Source organism: Thamnophis elegans, chromosome 1, assembly GCF_009769535.1.
Source record: "Thamnophis elegans isolate rThaEle1 chromosome 1, rThaEle1.pri, whole genome shotgun sequence".
Taxonomy (NCBI): domain Eukaryota; kingdom Metazoa; phylum Chordata; class Lepidosauria; order Squamata; family Colubridae; genus Thamnophis; species Thamnophis elegans.
This window is the reverse complement of record NC_045541.1, coordinates 165,554,535-165,573,381: the sequence shown is the minus strand read 5'-3', so window position 1 is coordinate 165,573,381 and position 18,847 is coordinate 165,554,535. Positions and strand designations below refer to the sequence as shown.

Below are 18,847 nucleotides of genomic sequence, written 5' to 3'. Positions count from 1 at the left end.
CCATGTGGTCAGTTGAGTAAAGGGCCAATATTATCATGCCTTTACTCCCATCCCCCCTGGGGCTGCAGTGGAGAAGTCTTTATTATGTAAAAGGGACTAGCTTGGCCTTCTCAATGGCCCATTAACAGTGGGGATGGGCAGAAAGCTACAGGCAACTATTCTGTCTTTTAAAACATGTTTCTTTCTTTTCACATCCAGAGAAATATTCTGCCTTTTCAATATTTCCTAGGATATTTCATTTTTCTGGGAGAGGGCTGGATGATAACTTCCCACATAAGCAAGTAAATAAGTAAGTAAATAAGCAAGCCAGCAAGCCTTCAGCTTTCGATGCCAGCTGGGAAGTAGAAGTATTACTAGCTCTCTTCCCTTGGTAGTCCAGAACTGGATTTTGTGCAGGCACATTTAAGACTTTCAAAGCCCATTGGAGGGTTTAAGGGAAAGGAGCAACGGTCATCCCAGAAACCTATTGTGAGAATGAAAAGAATCAGATACGGCGGTTATATTTCAACCCCTTTGCAAATCAGCAAATCAACTTGCTCTTCTGTAATCGACTGCTGGTCGTGATTGCAAACCCCCTCCACCCCCATTGCAAAATGCAATCAAGCGCCTGGGTGACGGCATCGGCAGCTCCCAACCTTCCCAGAAAACGGGAGGATTTCAAACGGGAGGAAAGGCGCACAAGACCAAAGGGGCCGGCTGAGTCACGAAGAGGAAAAACAGGTTGCCCCGAGCAGGAAAGGGGCGGGCCGAGGCGGGGAGAGTTTAAAGCCCCGCCAAACTGGTCTTGGCGGCCGAGATTTGGGAGCGCTTCGCCATGGGTGGTTGGCTTCTCCTCCTCATCGCGGGCAGCCTCTGGGCGAGCTCCTGCGGGGAAAGTAAGAGGCCGACGTGCGGTTATCCGCCGCAACTTTGGTGCAGTTCCAAAGAGATCGCCCGAGCCTGCCAGGTAAGCCGGAGGGTTGGCCCCCGCTGCACGCCGATAACCCGTTTGCAACGAGGCATGCCGGGCCGGCTTCGAACTGGGTGCTTTGCAACCTCCTGCTGCAGAAGGCTGCTTGTTTCCTCCCTCCCCTCTCTTTCTCTGCTAGCCTCCCCTGAACGATCCCCGAAAAGTTGCAGCCCACGCCTCCCGAGAAACACCGGGGAAGGGCTTTGATTTTTCAGCAGGCTTGACTCTGATTTTGGGGGGGGGGGGGGATGATGAGAGAAAGCGCACGATCCCGGGTCGTCCAGTTGGCATTGGGTGCCCGAGGGAGGACTAGAACCCAGATCTCTCTGTTCTGAGTCAGGACCTTTAAGGTGCTGGCTCTCCGCATGGTCAAAAAGAACAAGTCCATTCAAAAAAAAAAAAAACCTTCAAGGAAAGGAAGAAGGCAAGCAGCTCAAACGGTCAAGATGGTAGAAAATGATCCCCATTTGAAAAGATGGGACGTTTTATTATGGAGAAGGGGTGTCTCTTGGTGCTCTCTGAGCTTGGCTATTTTCTTTTTCCCCCCCTTTTTTAATTTTAAAAAAGTTTTTTATTAGATAAACATTAAAAAACATTGGGCATAGTGCAACATTTCTGGCGTAAACATTTCCATATAGTGTTTGGATCTTAACAATTACATTTTATATCCATTATATAAGTATGTGTAGTCAGTTAGATTACCTTCCCATTGATCCTTTTGTTGATAGAATTACTAACCATACCAATACATATCCAATTTCTACCTATCACACATTTTTAAGCTTCGTTATTTTCTTGCAGGCGTTTCATTACCCAAACTAGGGAATGTCATTAGTGCACTCCTATATTTCTACCCTGAGCTACAAATATTCTCTTTTATTGGTACGGTTTATTTTCCAGCAGTAAATTAATAGTGAGATGTGGGCTAAAGGTTGGTCTGTTGGCATGGTGTGTGTGTGCAGTATTGATTTTATTATGAATGCCAGAAAAAAGGGGGGAGGAGGAGAAAAGAAAGAAGGAAGGAAGGAAGGCTGGCTGGCTGGCTGGCTGGCTGTGAAGTCAAGCAAAGGACATTTGAATTGGTTTCCAAAGAACTCATGCTGTCAATGAAGAATCACCAGACATTACTATGTTTCTCCTTCATTCATGAGTTTCCTGCCGAGGATGATCAGATGGAAGAAATGCATAACAGAAGGTCTGAAGACCCATGACATTCCCGGAAAGAGGGAAGATCTTCATAACTCTCTTACCCCACTCATAGGAGTTGGCCAGATATTTCTTTTAAAATACTTCCCGTAGAGTCCAACAAGGCAAAATTTTGACTAAGTTTCTTAAGCCCTTGCTGATGTTAAGTATCGCTTATTATCTAAGGAGAAGGGTGGATCTATAGCGCAATAATAACCTGCAAATCATTGGGTTTCCCCCCCTTCCTGCTCCTCCTTTAATGCCAGAGGACTTGGGTTTTTAATTCCTTCCAGCTAAGCAATGGGGAGGACAGGGAGTAGGCAGAAATTCCTGGAACCTTTGCATAAGGAATAGTGGGTGGAAACAGCAGGCTTGATCAGGAAATAAAAGGCAATATATAGTACATATTTTAAAAATGGTCTCACAGAACTCGGCCTAAATTGTGTAGAAACCAGCATCCTCTCCAAAATTTAAAGCAAGGGCATCTAGCATCCTTGGCAACTTTAAAGCTTGTGGACTTTAACTCCCAGAATTCCCCGGCCACCCTCTTTCAAAACATCCCCTTTTGCTTACCTTACTCTCTAGAGATCTGGGCCTCATTGACTGGCTGTGATGAAAATTGTATTGTGATGCATCTGAATTGTATTCTGGTGCAAAGTGCAGAAAACGGGTGAGCAATAGTCAAAGACATGTTTAAAAGAAGTGAACAAAATACTGCAAAATCATACCAATTATGTACTGTTCCACCCTTATAAATTATCCTTCCTTTCACCATGTTAGTACACTAATACATATTTATCTATCATCTCTCTACCTACCTACCCATCTTCCTACCTCTCTCTCTTATAGTTTACTTCCATCATAAACTGCTGTTAATGCACTTAGTAACTAACCAACTTTTGGCTCCATATTTGCCATGCAGAATGTTGTGTGTGTGTGTGTGTGTGTGCGTGTGCATGTGTGTGTGTGCGTGCACGTGTGCCATTTGAGTCAACATTGACTCCTGGAAACTACCTGGACTAGTCCCTGAATTTTTTTGGGCAAGAGTTCAGAAGTGGTTTAATTCAAGCTTCTTCACATTTTGGTACCTTTTGTCTAAATCTCCAATCATATACTAAGTTCTCTGTCAGATGGCTTACAATTGCACTACCTTTCTGTTTGAATAGGGAACAGTAATGGCTTTCCACTAATTACCAGGCATAGATGAAGTCCTAATGCGCAAAGTCAATGGGGAAAATTGGATTTACTTAACATTTTCATGATTCACTTACTGGTTGCAGTGATTTGCATAACAAATGCAATAGAAAAGGTTGTGACATCTGGCGTGAGTCACTTAATGACCACATTGCTTAGTGAGGAAAGTTCCAATCCCAATTGTGGTCATAGGTTGAGGACTACCTGTACTGTCAGCCTGTTTTCCCCCGCAGTTAGAAAGTTGGGAGTCTGTGCTCCCAGTTCAAAAGCTCCCTTGCAAACAAAACCTTTACAGCTAGGTTGCAATCTAAGAGTCTTTGCCCAGCTTCCTTTGGCCCAGCCCATTTTATTAGGGAAAATTCCCGACAGAAAACCCCACGGTTGGTAAAATGAATCAGCCCTGTTTTTGGCAAAGCCTCACACTTTCACTTCTCTTTACAAAGAAAGGAGGAAATGGCTGAATCAAAGCATTTGAGCTTTTTTTGTTTTTATTTGTCACCTTCCTTGGTACAATCGTTCATAATTATCATGTTTCCCTGAAAATAAGACAGGGTCTTATTTTCTTTTGATCCCCGAAATAAGCGCTTGGCCTTATTTTCATGGAGGTCTTATTATTTTTGAAATGCAGGAAGCGGCGAGCGTGGTCACCTCATGCAATATTTTCGGGGAGGGCTTATTTTAGCGCATGCGCTCAAAAGCCCATTTGGGCTTATTATCTGGGGAGGGCTTATTTGGGGGAAAACAGTAGACCTGTGTATTGTATAACAATCAGGCTGTGTTCATAACAGTTCATACTGGTTGTGGAAGGAATTTTTTTCCTGAAAGAAACATCCTAAGTTTTAAAACTGGGAAGTAGCCTGGGGATACATCGTTATTTATTTAGTGTATGGCATCTATGGAGGTCATGCAATCACTGATAGAATAGAATAGAACAGAACAGAACAGAATAGAATAGAATTCTTTATTGGCCAAGTGTGATTGGACACACAAGGAATTTGTCATTGGTGCATATGCTCTCATTGTGCATAAAGAAAAATAAAATAGAATACATTCATCAAGAATCATAAGATACAACAGTGATAGTCATAGGTTACTAATAAGCAATCAAATCATACTAGGAAACAAATAAGAATCATAAGATATCATACTAGGAAACAAATAAGAATCATAAGATACAACACTTAGTGACAGTCATAGGTTACTAATAAACAATCAAATCATACTAGGAAACAAATAAAACAATATAAATTGAAAGATACAAGCAACATGATTATAGTCATTAGTGGGAAGAGATAGGTACTAGGAAGGATGAGAAGAATAATAGTAATACAGTCTTAGTAAATAATTTGACAGTGTTGTGGGAATAAGTTGTTTAGCAGCGTGATGGCATTCGGTGGGAAAATGTTCTTGTGTGTAGTTGTTCTGGTGTGCAGTGCCCTATAGCGTCGTTTTTGAGGGCAGAAGTTGAAACATTTTATGTCCAGGATGTGAGGGGTCTGTAGATATTTTCACAGCCCTCTTTTTGACTCGTGCATTATACAGGTCCACAATGGAAGGCAGGTTGGTAGCAATTGTTTTTTCTGCAGTTCTAATTATCCGTTGAAGTCAGTGTCTGTCTTGTTTGGTTACAGAGCCATACCAGACTGTTCTGACCCCCCTCGTTCCACACCAAAGCACACTCTGAGCCAAAGATAAGTTATGACATTTAATTAACAGACAGCAGGGACGTGCAGTGACTAGAGGCAAGGGAGGCAGAGCCTCCCCAGTCTCCTGAGAGAAAGGAAAGAGTTTTAAATATTTTTTTTTAATGAATTAAAGCCAGGATAGTTGCTACCAGATTTCAAGTCACAGTGGCTTGGTGTCTGCTCTCAGTGTTAACTAGGAGGAGGCCAGAGAACTCGGGGCCTCTTTTGCTTAAGGAATTTTTCGCCTTTTAAAAGTTAAGGCGGAGTTAAAAAGCAAAAGATTTAATATGCAAAAGAGGCACTGATTCTCCCGCCTCCTGATCTGGAAGCAGCAAATCATGTCTTGTACTTGAGCGACTGCGCAAGTGCAAGGGTGATTCTGGAGAGGTTTTTCTTTCACCAGCCGCCATTTCTTCTGCAGCCAGCCCAGCACCGAGCGGGGAGGAGGAGGAGGAAGAGAGCGGTGAGCCCTTGTGGCTGGCTGGGGAGGGACTCACCGCTCTTCTCCCAGCCAGCCAGCCACTCACCCCCACCCGACCTGCTCCCTGCTTGGCCGGCCGGCCGGCACAAAGACTCACCGCTCTTCTCCCAGCCAGCCAGCCACCTGACCTGCTCCCAAGAATGTCAGCGGGGACGGAGGAGGCGGGGGGGGCGAGGCGGCAGAGGCGAGAAGCAACACCCCCGCCGCTGTGTCCGACAGGCATCTCGCGTTTATGTCCATCATAAACGAGAGACGCCTGTCTGACACAGCGGCGGGGACGTTGCTTCTCGCCGCTGCCGCGCTCTTGCCTCACCAACGGTATCCCTCACTGCACGTCACTGACAGACAGACAGGTTCTTGGCAGCAAACTGGCACAGACAAGCTTGGGCAGCAATAAACACAGATAAGGCTTGGCAGCAATCCAGCCTGCCAAGCTCACAGTAATGTCCTCCGACATTCAATCCTGCGTTGACTTCTGCAAAGAGGGGCGTGTGCACAAGTAGTATTTTTATAGTCTGGAGAGGAGCCTAATGACCACCAGCTGAGTGCAATTACCTCCTGTAACTGCGCAACTGTTCCTTACGCTTAGTACCTCTTCGATGCCGGGCATCCAGGAACAACTCACTGCTGGACTCAGGCTCACTCTCCCTTTGTCTCCTCCTCACTGGTCCAAGGCTCAGGTGCCTCCTGGTGGCCAACCAGCCTCTCTGTGCCCTCTTCAGAGTCGGAACCCTGTCCAGGGTCCTCCAGAGCCGACTCATAGGGCCCCTCGCTGTCGGAGTCTGGTGGCAGCTCCAATGGCTCCTGCTGGGCCACAACACCAGACTATATAATACAACTAGATATATAACCAGATATACATCTTTCCTCTTGTCTGTTAATTTCACATGGCTCCACACTTGAGGGCTGGCCCAAAGGCGTGGGAAAGGAGGAGCAGGGACACCAGCTCTGACAAGGGAATATTTGTAGCTCAGGGATGAATGTTGGAGTCCTTGGTGTTTTCTGAGCTTGGTGGTTTCATCAGACGTTTCATTACCCTATTGAGTAACATTAATCTTCTAGCACTGAAGATCTTACCTAGTTGGATAATGAAACACCTGAAAAGGAAACAATCAGCTCAGAGAGCACCAAAAACTCCACAAGATGGACAAGGTCCTGAAGCCAGACCTTCCCCATTGTGGCTGCAGAGGTCTTAGTGGTGGATGAAGTCCGTGCTGACTGGAGACAGGCTGAAAGCTGTAGGATGAGGGTGGAGATTCGTTCTCCAAGCTTGTGGGTTGGTTTCTGAAGGTTTTGTTACCAGCCTTGGTAATATCTTCAGCAGAATTTAGGGGGGTGCCATTGTCAGTGTTCTTCTGCTTATCAGGGCTTTGTATGGTCAGTAGGTCTTGTGATAGGGAGGTCACATGAGGTGAGGGTCATGTCAGGTGAGGGACCCACACCAGTCACAAGACCTTCATCTGATGTGACCTCGTCATCATAACACCTACTGACCACATGAAGCCCTTAGAAGAATACCGACACTGACATTTCTCTAAATTCCATTGAAGATGTTACCCAGCCTGGTAGCAAAATGTACAGAAACCTCTGCGGCAGGGCTTGCCTCCAGGAGGCTTGTGCCCTCTCCTCCTGCTTGCCTGGCAAAGGTCCTCACTGAGTGACTCCGGTCTCACTCAGTGGCCAGGGCAGCATGCCGCCCCAGTCTTTGCAGGAGGAGGCTGTGCGCGGGACAGGGAGACAAAATTCGTCGGGTCCAAATATTTTTTCCTTTTAATTCCTTGCGATTTGCTGGAGATCCAGAATGGTGAACCTTCCAGTGAGTGGATTGAGTCGATAACTGGGTAGTACCTGGTGGCCAGGGGCGTGTCCCAAAGAGCTTATCTGACTCAGTCCAATCAATGAGAGGACAAGGTCAACCCAGTCTGGATACTCCTCCCCCCTCACTATGGAGAACAACCCACAACCTCGGAGAAAGAGGTTACCACCCCCATGACAGAATTATCCAGATGCTGGTTTTTCTTTCTTTCCAACCATTTAAAGTTCTTTTGAATGAACCAGCAGAACATATACAGTATTAGCCCATGGTGGCAAATCTATGGCACGTGTGCCAGAAGTGGCACACAGAGCCATCTCTCCGGGCACGCAAGCCATCACTTTAGCTTTTCCAGGTTCCAGCAAGCCGGCCAGTTGGTCTTCATGCACGCATACGCATCGGCCATCTGGTGTTGCGGTTTCTGGCATGCATGTATGTGTGAAGACCAGCTGGGCAGTGTGCATGCATGTGCCAGAAACCGGAAGATCATCTTTCCAGCACACGCAAGCCCACCGGGTGGCTGCTCTTCCGCTTTCTGGCATGCGCAGCGCCAGCTGGTGTTCATGCGTGCATGTGCACCAAAACCCGGAACACTAGGTAGCCGGTGCGCATGTGCACGCCCTCCCATTTCAGCACTCAGTGCCGAAAAGGTTCATCAACACTGGTATAAACTATGGAAAATAAATATTTTCTTTGGCCCTATCCAAGGAAGACAACTACCTTTTTAATGTGCTGGCATACCAGGCAGTCAGACCCCGAACACCCCATCTTGATGCGGACTTTCCTTTCTTGCAGGTGGAGAAGCATTGCACCAGTTTGATCTCCAACACCCCGAAAGCCGACCCTGTCTCTGTCAGCCTCTACTATGAATCCCTCTGTCCTGGTTGCCGTCAGTTTCTTGTGCTGATGCTCTTTCCCACTTGGTTGATGCTAAACGATATCATGAATGTCACTTTGGTCCCCTACGGGAATACAGAGGTAGGAGAATATCCCCGGGTGTAGCAGAATGACTGAAGATGTTATGGAGACGAGTCCTTGCCCAGATTTCTCATCCACTCCGTTTATCATCTTGCAGGAGAAGAAAGAGGCTACAAAATGGCACTTTGAATGCCAGCATGGCGAAGAGGAATGCTTGGGGAACACGATAGAGGTTTGTGCTTATAGAGTAACTGATAAAATGAGACTAGTTGAGGGTGAGATGTGGGAATGACCTGTTGGAGCAGATCAACCTTGCCCAGGTTGCAACTTGGAAATGTCTTCCTGCATCTACACCAGGGGTGTCAAACTCAAGGCTCGTGGGTCGGATCCGGCCCACGATGTGGTTAGATTCAGCCTGTGGGGGCCGTCTTTGCATTTCCTCAATGTGAAAAGGAAAGTTTGGGCCAGTGTACCCAATACGAAGAAAGATCACGCCAACGTAACTTCGGCCCGGTCTACAAATGCGAAGGGGAAACATGCCAGCAGTTTGGGGAGTGACGTCAAGCTGGCCATGTCCATTAAGTTGGCCATGCCCACCCAGTTGGCCATGCCCGGCCAGCCCTTCCCAAGATCCACTACAGTCCTGATGTGGCCCTCAATGAAATCGAGTTTGACACCCCCGATCTACACAGCAGCATGCTTTAGAGCACAAACTTGCAAGCTGAAGCTGCGTGTGATGTGTCAAGGCCCCACTCTTCCCTCAGCAAGGGAGGACAAAGGCCCATTTCAGGAGTGGATTTCAGGGTGAATAGCAATAGCAGTTAGACTTATATACCGCTTCATAGGGCTTTCAGCCCTCTCTACAGAGTCAGCATATTGCCCCCACAGTCTGGGTCCTCATTTTACCCACCTCAGAAGGATGGAAGGCTGAGTCAACCTTGAGCCGGTGAGATTAGAACCGCTGAACTGCAGATAACAGTCAGCTGAAGTGGCTGCAGTACAGCACTCTAACAACTGCACCACCTCGGCTCTATTAAATGGACACCTTAATTATGTGCCAAGCTTCAGCAGCCATTTTGCATGTTAAACCTCTGCTTGTAGAAACTCACAAAAGATAGGAAAAGAGTCCATTTTTCAAGAGCCGAGGTGGCACAGCGGTTAGGGTGCAGTACTGCAGGCCACTTCAGCTGACTGTTATCTGCAGTTCAGCGGTTCTAATCTCACCGGCTCAAGGTTGACTCAGCCTTCCATCCTTCCGAGGTGGGTGAAATGAGGACCCAGACTGTGGGGGCAATATGCTGACTCTGTAAACCGCTTAGAGAGGGCTGAAAGCCCTATGAAGCGGTATATAAGTCTAACTGCTATTGCTAACTGCTATATTCTCCCCCAAGACTATATAGGTACGCCTCGACTTGCGACCATGATTGAACCCCAAATTTCTGCTGCTAAGGAGCCGAGGTGGCGCAGTGGTTAAATGCAGCACTGCAGGCTACTTCAGCTGACTGCAGTTCAGCAGTTCGGCTGTTCAAATCTCACCGGCTCAGGGTTGACTCAGCCTTCCATCCTTCCGAGGTGGGTAAAATGAGGACCCGGATTGTTGTTGGGGGCAATATGCTGACTCTGTAAACCGCTTAGAGAGGGCTGAAAGCCCTATGAAGCGGTATATAAGTCTAACTGCTATTGCTATTGCTATTGCTATTTAGTAAGTGAATTTTGCCCCGTTTTATGACTTTTCTTGCCACAGTTGTTAAGGGAATCACTGCCGTTATTGAGTAAACACGGTTGTTAAGTGAATTGACTTTGTCAGAAGGTCGCAAAAGAGGATCATGTGGCCCTGGGACACTCCAACTGTCATAAATATGAGTCATTTGCCATGACTATGGGGATGCTGCAATGGTCATAAGTGCTGAACAGGGGCTTGGACTTTCACTTGGGTGGGGAAAACCTGGAAGTTTTTAGATTCGGGTTTTCCCAGATGTGCCAGTATGACATCTCTAATAAAATGGAACTTTGAGGAGACTCAAGCCTTCTTTCGTTGGGGGTGTTACTAGGAAAGCTGACAGATTACCTTGATGTTGATGTAGGTTTGTAAGCTTAATCTTCTGACCTTATTGTGTGGACAGCCTTGTCCTAACCCTTGTGCTCTGTCTTCCCCAGGCTTGTATCAGCCACCTGTACCCGCTGTTCGATTTTGGGCTCATCTTCTGCATGGAGTCAAGTGTAGATGTTACCGCCAGCTTGCCACTGGTATGCCACGGGCCCTCCTGCAATTCTGATCTGATGGGGGATAACAGGGAGACCTTGGAGGGAGGGAGGGTAGAACTAAGGTTGAACACTAGGTTTTTAACTTGGCCGAGGGACTGTGCCATGCCAGGGCATTCATTTTACTCATGAGGATGGCCATCGCCTGCTTAAAAGGACCAACACCAGGAATGCTCACTTCTATAAAGAGAATAAATCAAATTAAAGAGAATAAATAAAAGCTGAATACAACTGAGAAAGCTGGAAAAAAAATCCTAGCAAGCAGGGTGTCTGCACTGTATGTGTGAACTCCACTAGATAGACCAGTCCAGAAAACCAATTCCTCTGGAAGACCAATACTAGTTTTATTGAGATCATCTATCATAATATGCAAACCTTCTACCTCCCCCTTTTTATACTCCGGTGAATCCGGGAGATAACTGCCTGAGCCTCTTCCAAATATCATCTCATTGCTCAGGACCTAAAAATGTTTCATCTCCTTTAACCCAGGAAATACATAAAATGCCTTGCATATTTCTGTCGAGATCATCTTCCTTACTTTCTACAGCAAGAGTGTCAAACTCTCATCGTCACAGGGGTGTCATGTGATATATTGTGATTCCTCCCCCCCTTCGGTAAACTGGGTGTGGGCGTGGCCAGCCCGTGACGCATCTGGTCTGTGAGCAGTTTGACAGCCCTGTTCTACAGTATGGTCGAATAATTTTAGATGGTAGTCTCTGATAGTAAAATTGAATTTACCAGGTTACAACTTCTGTGGGAGCTATATTTTGCCCCATTTCCACTATCAAGAAAAGTTTCCCCCCTTCTCTCCAACTGTTTCAGTTCTGCTAATAATCATTTTAATTTAACTTTAATTTGCTTAATGATGGTAATTGGGAACGGAATTTCTGTTGCTAAGGGATGGAGTTATACAGTGTGATGTCATGTGACCATGCACTTAGCAATGGCAGTCCCAACAGACCCTGGTTACAGTCGTTAAGTGAATCACTGTGTGGTGTTAAGCAAACATCTCCCCTGATTCTGACTTCCGATTTCCCGCCGGCTTCCCCATTGATTTTGCTTGGGGGAAGCCATCAGATTGCAATCGCATGGCCATGGGATGTTGCAATAACTGGGACAAATGGTTGCTGAAGACATGATCATTAACCGAGAACTACCTGAAATATGTTAGATGCCATAAGTCAACGGTCCCAACCTTTCTGGCTCCATGGATTGGCAGCAGCAGGGGGGATGGTTTTATGTGTGCCACCCAATTTCGTGCATGCACAAATGGAGCTTTGTGTGCTCACCTGTGGCTTAGCGGTCCGGTTTCCAATAAACCGTGGACTCTAGCGGACCATGGACTAGGGGTTGGTGACCCCTGCGATAAGTGACCAGCGGAGTGAAAGCAAACGCTACATTGCACAAATGTAGTAATAATACATAATTTATTGTTAAATTTTTATGCTTGTATAGTATTTGTATTCCATTTTTTTTGCTCATTTCTATAAGGTGGATGGGTCAGAGAGAGAGAGAGAGCCCAAGTAATATATCAGCTTCTACAGCAACAGGATTTACAAAGGCAGTCAAATCCACCTTCGTCTTTTAGTGGTGGTGATGAGAGGATCAGGGATCAATGAAACAGGTTTAATAAAATTGCTCGTTCTGGTTTCAAAGTAATAAGGATTGCTCATTCTGTTTCTGCAGTGCCTGAAATTGTATGCTCCTAACGCCTCCCTAGCAGAAATCAATGCATGTGTGAACGGAGACCTAGGTAACAAGCTTATGCACAGGAATGCTGAACTCACCAGGGCTCTGAAACCACCTCATGAGTATGTGCCATGGATTCTCATCAATGGGGTAAGTGTTAATCAGGGATGGTACCGTGTTTTCCCCAAAATAAGACCAGGTCTTATTTTCTTTCGAACCCCGAAATGAGCATATTTTCAGGGAGGTATTATTATTTTTGAGGTGCAAGAGGCGGCGAGCATGGTCACCTCATGGCTGTTGCTGTGTTGCAATATTTTCGGGGGAGGGCTTACTTTAGCGCATGCACTCAAAAGCCCAGGGAGGTCTTATTTTCGGGAAAACAGGGCATTCACTTACCTTCCCTACCAGTTCACAAATGTGAGCACATCCATGCATGGACTCAGCCTTCCACGCATGTGCTTTGGCTTTAAAAAGGGGTCTAAATGGGATGCCATAGAGCCAGGGCGGGTGGGCAGTGCCACCCACGATTTCCACCACCGGTTCGGGTGAACTGTCCCAAACTGGTAGAATACCACCATTGGTGTTATTGGAGGCAGGAGATAATGTTCCCCTCTCATGTCTTCTTGTATTATCTTAGAAGAGAATAATTGTAGCCTAGGGTTGACCTCTGGCATCCTGGGTGCTCTCTGAGCTTGGTGCTGCAATAGTGATGTTACCTAGCTTGATCATGAAACGTCTGCCAGAAAGCTCAGAGAACACCAAGGACCCCGCCGTGTCAATCTTCTAGAAACCCCAGATATATCAAGCCTTGCAAAGAAGATGCTGCTAAAACATGATGTAAAAAAAGATGTTCTTCCAACATTTTCTTCTTCTTTTTAAGACCTTGTAATCTCTTGTTTGGGTTGGATTGTGGGGTGACTGAATGCTGTTTACTGGACGGATGCTCTTCCTGCAAATCAATAGCGCACTTTTAATTATATAGTTCAGATAGTCCTGTTAGGAATATAATCTAACGGTTGGGTTGGCAATATATAAACCATGTAACAATGCTATACCTGTTTTTTTAAATCATACTGTAAAATGTGTTTGGTTGCTGTTTTCCTCAATCAGCCATAAGAAGGAGCCAGAATGACTGTTAGCTCTCTGTTTGTTAGATGCTGGGCTGATCTGATCTGAGTGTTTTGGAAGCTGGCTGTTAGAAAGTGCCGTGAGCTATTTAAGTTTTGCAACTGCTAGCGAACATTGAGTACTGAACTGATTATATGATACTGGACTATGTTATTTGGATTATCCCTTAACTGAAAGACATTAAAAAGAGCCAAGGTGGCGCAGTGGTTAAATGCAGCACTGCAGGCTACTGCTAGATCAGCAGGTTAGCGGTTCAAATCTCACCGGCTCAGGGTTGACTCAGCCTTCCATCCTTCCGAGGTGGGTAAAATGAGGACCCAGATTGTTGGGGGCAATATGCTGACTCTCTGTAAACCGCTTAGAGAGGCCTGAAAGGCCTATGAAGCGGTATATAAGTCTACTGCTATTAATGACTGACTGTCTTATCTGTGTATGACTTGATGGACTCTGATACCTCTATTTCCACGAAAGTAAAAGCCTACTTGAACTGCAGTGTCTCTGTATGCTGGTTTGTGTGTTCTCCAACAACACTTCCACAACGCTTCTCTGAACGCACTCGCTCTCCCAACGGGGAAATTACCTAACAATCCTCGACTTATGACTACAATTGAGACCGGAACTTTCATCGCTAATACAATGTGGTTGTATAAGTAAGTTGTCATAGGACTGTGCCTCATTGTACAATCTTTTTTTGCCGTGGTTGTTCAGTGAATCATCCACTCATTAAGTAAACCTGGCTTTCTCTGTTGACTTTGCCTTTTGGAAGTCCTTGGGAAAGCCACAAATGGTGATTGTGTGACATTACGATGCTGCACTGTCATAAACATATGCTGGTTGCCAACTGTCCAGCTCACGATCATGGATCCACAAGGACAGTGTACCAGTTGTAAGTGCAGGACTTGTCCTAAGTCACTTTTTTCAGTAGTTATCACTTTGGACAGTTGCAAGTTGCTAAATGAAGGGTTATAAAAAGAGGACTATCTACTTAGCAATAGCAATAGCATTTATATACCGTTCCATAGTTCTTTATAGACATCTCTGAGAAGTTTACAGAGACAGCATATTGCCCCAAACAATCTGGGTCCTCATTTTATCAACCTTGGAAGGCTGAGTCAACCTTGAGCCTGTCAGGATCGAACTCCTGGCAATGAGCAGAGTCAGCCTGTAATTCTGCATTTTAACCACTGTACCACCATGGCTCTTTTTAGACCAGTGGTATCAAACTAGATTTCTTTGAGGGCCAGATCAGCATTGTAGTTCTCCTCCATGGGAAAGCCAGGGGGGCTGGGTGGGGTGGGACGGACGTCTCCTGTCTCCTCCACCCACACGTGCCCCACCATGCCCGTTTTGCCTGCCAGAGGCACCACTTTGCTATTTCCAGATTTAAGCACTCCATGGGCCACATCCAGCTCGTGGGCCTTGAGTTTGACACTCCTGCTTTAAACCTTTGAGGCCGATACTTAGATTTTTTTGCTTCCTTAACTTTCCCCTTTGAGATGGAAAGTTGGGCCTTCAGTTTGCTCCTGAACGTTGAGCTGATTGTGATAAGAGGGCCCTGATTCGCGCTGCCCCTTCTTAACAGATTTTCCCTTCTACCTTCTTCTTCCTTTTTTGCTTCAGTGTTGAGTTGTAACATCCGGAAGCATTCAGCATTCAGCATTCCTTGATTGTTATTTGGTTAAAGGGGTGAAATACTACATTAATATGAAAATGGAAAGGATTACCTTTTTTTTCCTTTACTGTGCTAAGAGAATAATGTTCAAAGTTCTAAACTTCCCACTCAAATTCAAAGTGTCTCAAGATCAAAACGGGTTGATGTGACAATATTGGGTCCCGTCTTGTTGGTGTTATTTTGATCATTTCCAAATAGTTGCCAGGTTGAAAATACCCTTTATGCTCAAAATTGGACTCCTTTGAGCTTTGAGCGTGCTATGAATGACTGTTTTGAGCATTTGAACGCAATTCTTAAACATTTTACACAGGGATAATACAGGTGGTCCTGGACTTATAGCAGTTCATTTAGTGACCATTCATAGTTACAGTGGCACTGAACAAAAGTGACTTATGAATGTTTCTCACACTTGCAACCATTGGCGCATCTCTACGGTCCTGTGAACAAAATGTGGACACTTGACAACTAGTTCATATTTATGACGGTTGCAGTGTCCTGGGGTCATGTGATCAACTTTTTGCAATCTTGTGACAAGCAAAGTCAGGTTCACTTAACAACTGGGTTACTAACTTAACAGCAGGGGTGGGATTCAGTCGGTTCATGCCAGTTCAGGTGAAACGGTAGTTCCGGCGATCATTTGGCCCCACCCACCCGCGCCTGCTCTATTCCATCCTATACTTCCTTTGTTTGAAGCCCAGCTGATTGGCGCGGCAGAGCGGTTTTACTCACTGGTGTCTGCAGGAAAAGGTAAGGTTTAGTGCTGATTTCAAAGGCAAAAGCGCACACGAAGCGAACCGGTTGTTGCACCGATTGAATCCTACCCCTGCTTAACATCCTCAGAGATTCACTTAACACCTATGGCAAGAAAGGTCGTACAAAGGGGCAGAACTTACTTAACAAATGGTTTGCTTAGCAACATACATTTTGGGCCCGGTTGTGGGTCGTGCATCAAAGACTCCCTGTATTCAGGTCTCTTGATGAAATCTAGTTGCAGAGTAGCCAGACTCCCTGGTGTACTGCCATGGTGAAAATGTCTCCCTCCGCTTTGTCTGTTTTCCTCAGGAGCACTCTGAACAACTTCAAACTCAGGCGCAAGAGTCTCTCTTCAATTTGGTTTGCAGCTTGTATAAGGCAAGTATTGCTTTCTTTCTGAGGACTATTCCTGGTTGCTTCCCCACTCATCTTGAATGGATAAAAAGAAATTGGGGGTGATGTTCATCTATGAGTTATTCTGGCTTTGCTTATATCGCACTGAGTTAGCATCATATTATTATTTACTAAATAAAAAATATGAATGTATTAATTTAAATTTATTGGCTGCCAGACTCCAGTAGGCTCTGGGTGGCATAGTAAACTAGGGAAAATATAGAACAATCAAAAATATTCAGTCAAACAGAGAGCCCGTACTAAAATTCAGCCATTTGTCTGAAATGGAATAGGCTCTCCTACTTGAGCAGAGAGTAGGACTAATTACCCATAGCGATAACACTTAGACTTATATACCGCTTTAGAGTGCTTTAGGGCCCTTTCTAAGTGGTTTTACAGAGTCAGCCTATTGCCCCCAACAATCTGGGTCCTTATTTTACTCACCTCGGAAGGATGGAAGGCAGAGTCAACCTTGAGCCTGGTGAGATTCGATTTGCCAAATTGCAGGCAGCCAGCAATCAGCAGAAGCAGCCTGCAGTACTGCACTCTAACCACTGTGCCACCGTGGCTCAGATCAGGGTTCCCCAACCTTTCCAGCTTTGCGGACCGGCGGAGGGGGGAGAGAGAGGGAATGGTTACATGTGAGCAGTGGGCGAGTGCATGCACAAGCACAAGCCTTATTTGTGTGAGTGGCGGGCTTGCATAATGGAGCTGTGTGTGTGTGTGTCATGTGCTCACCCCCCACTTCTGTGGCCCAGTTCCGAACGGGCCAATGCCTGGTAGTGGGCTGGGGGTTAGGCACCCTTAGACTACATGACCTCCAAGGTCCCTTCCAATTCTAAAATAATCTAGTAGAAAGCCAAAACCACAACTATTTTAGTTTTGGAACAAATACTAAATGTATGAAACCTGTGTTCTTCTTTTGCCTGTTTCTTTACCAGAAGAAGAAGTGCCATAATCCCAAATGATAAAGAATCGGTCCAACCCTTGGTGTATTTTATTTATGTGATATGGCCGAAAGTCACTCTTCTCCTGGGTGATATGGAAATCTAAAGGTCTACTAGATCTAAACCCAGAATGTATTTGGTCTATTTATTTAATACTAGTATTAAATGGACAAACAAATGCATTCAGGGTTTAGATCTAACACTGTCTTTTAACTTGGGAGATACATTTTTTTTTTAATCCGCACCAATAAAATTTGTAAGAAGTATTCCAATATGTCGGGTTTTGTCCTTTGCTTCTGTTTACGGTGTTATTAAGTCTTTTGGAGGAAAGAAATTACCTTAATACAGTGTGCAGTGAGACAAAAATGGGAGATCTCTAGTCTCATAAGCTAGATTTGCATTAACACTGTAAATTAGGTTAAAATGAAGTTGGGCAGCTGGGTTTGAGCCTATTGCAAAACTTAAACAGGTTTCTAAACATGCTGTGTAAAATACATGTTTTGGTTAACGAGCTCATGGATAAATAAGTCTTCTATAATGGAAAATGGGGTAGCAAGTGGAGTAGCAAGAAAGAACTTGTTGCTACTCGTTGAAGTCCTTCATGACCTGCTGAGATCCTGAGCTGAAATGCTGCAACCTTTTTGTGATAGATCCCTCTTATGATGTCCAACTTGTTTGCGCTTCCAGAAGTTAAATTACAGCAGAAATTTGTCCAGAGCAGTAAATCGAGTGACAGGGGAAAAAAAAATCTGAGTTAAAAAAAGAACGTGCACATTACACAGAGCCAATAACTAAGTGCTGTGATAACTAAGAGCCTGTATTATGTCGTTGAGATCATCCTTCTTCCTTCTTATAGCTCTGGTTTTTACCTACTTTTGTGTTTGCAGGGAGATCTGCCACCTGCCTGCCAGAGACCAAAGGAACTTTCGTTTCTTCCTTTTTCCCCAAATCGCACTTCCTTGAGGAAGTCAGCACCCAACTTGTCCGAGGGAGAGGAGACAGTTTATCAGTCTGCCCAAGGAAAAGCAAAGGAAACCTTTTAGGATTTTAATCCTACATCTATCAAATTTCCCTGCTACAAGGTGGAGCTTGGATCTGGAATATAGTGAAGTCAAGGAACTCTTTCAAGGAGGCAGAAGAAGAAAAATCAGGGCCAGATGTTTTGGGAAGAAGAGTGGCATCTTGGTTTTCTTGGTGCTATATGAATAAACCTCTGGAAAGGTAGTTTTTGTCACTCTTCAGCAAGAATTACCTATTTTAACCTCATAAAAGTTGCTGATTTTACCCTCATTCCTACTTCCTATTGATTGTACCCCTCCCCCAAATTGAAATGTTGTCTTTAGAAAAAAAAAATCATGTCTTCTTACCAACATCCAATCCTGTTGGTGATCTGAGATACGGGAAGCTCCATTGTAACCTGGAGAAGTGGGAGCAACGTCTTCCTAAGGACCAACCTTGACATCATCTCTGTTAATATTCCCGAAGAGTCTGTTTTGCTAAATAAAGGTGCATCAAGACAGCCAATATAATGTGGTTTTCTTTCCACGTGGGAGCACAACATTATTTAGTAGCTGGTTTCTATTCCTGCCTTTGTAATGCAGCTGGCGAGTGGTGGTCTTATGACAGAGTGAGTTAAGGAGCAATGGTTGAAACATCTGGTTGTGGGAAAAACATTCTTCAGGTGCTGTCCCTGAAGCAGGTTAGGCAGAGGTAGTATTCAGCTGGTTCGGATCGGTTCAGACGACCCGGTAGCGGAGATTTTGAGTAGTTCGGAGAAC

The 18,847-nt window shown here is 45.2% G+C and overlaps 1 protein-coding gene across 1 annotated transcript; it reads left to right on the top strand.

Annotated features, from left to right (window-relative positions):
• Positions 1-617: 617 nt before the first annotated feature.
• IFI30 (IFI30 lysosomal thiol reductase) lies at positions 618-18,593 on the top strand. The gene is made up of 7 exons (XM_032238160.1): positions 618-946; positions 8,103-8,285; positions 8,383-8,457; positions 10,383-10,472; positions 12,174-12,326; positions 16,039-16,107; positions 17,957-18,593. Exons 1-7 carry the CDS (start codon positions 815-817, stop codon positions 18,110-18,112), a joined length of 858 nt encoding a protein of 285 aa, XP_032094051.1. The 5' UTR covers positions 618-814; the 3' UTR covers positions 18,113-18,593.
• The last annotated feature ends 254 nt before the right edge of the window (positions 18,594-18,847 follow it).

Bases quoted from the DNA above. Each gene is read 5' to 3' on its own strand.
- IFI30 (XM_032238160.1), top strand. From the start codon at position 815: ATGGGTGGTTGGCTTCTCCTCCTCATCGCGGGCAGCCTCTGGGCGAGC. The intron at 12,327-16,038 runs GTAAGTGTTAAT...TGTTTTCCTCAG, and splicing joins CATGGATTCTCATCAATGGG to GAGCACTCTGAACAACTTCA. The intron at 16,108-17,956 runs GCAAGTATTGCT...TTGTGTTTGCAG, and splicing joins TGGTTTGCAGCTTGTATAAG to GGAGATCTGCCACCTGCCTG.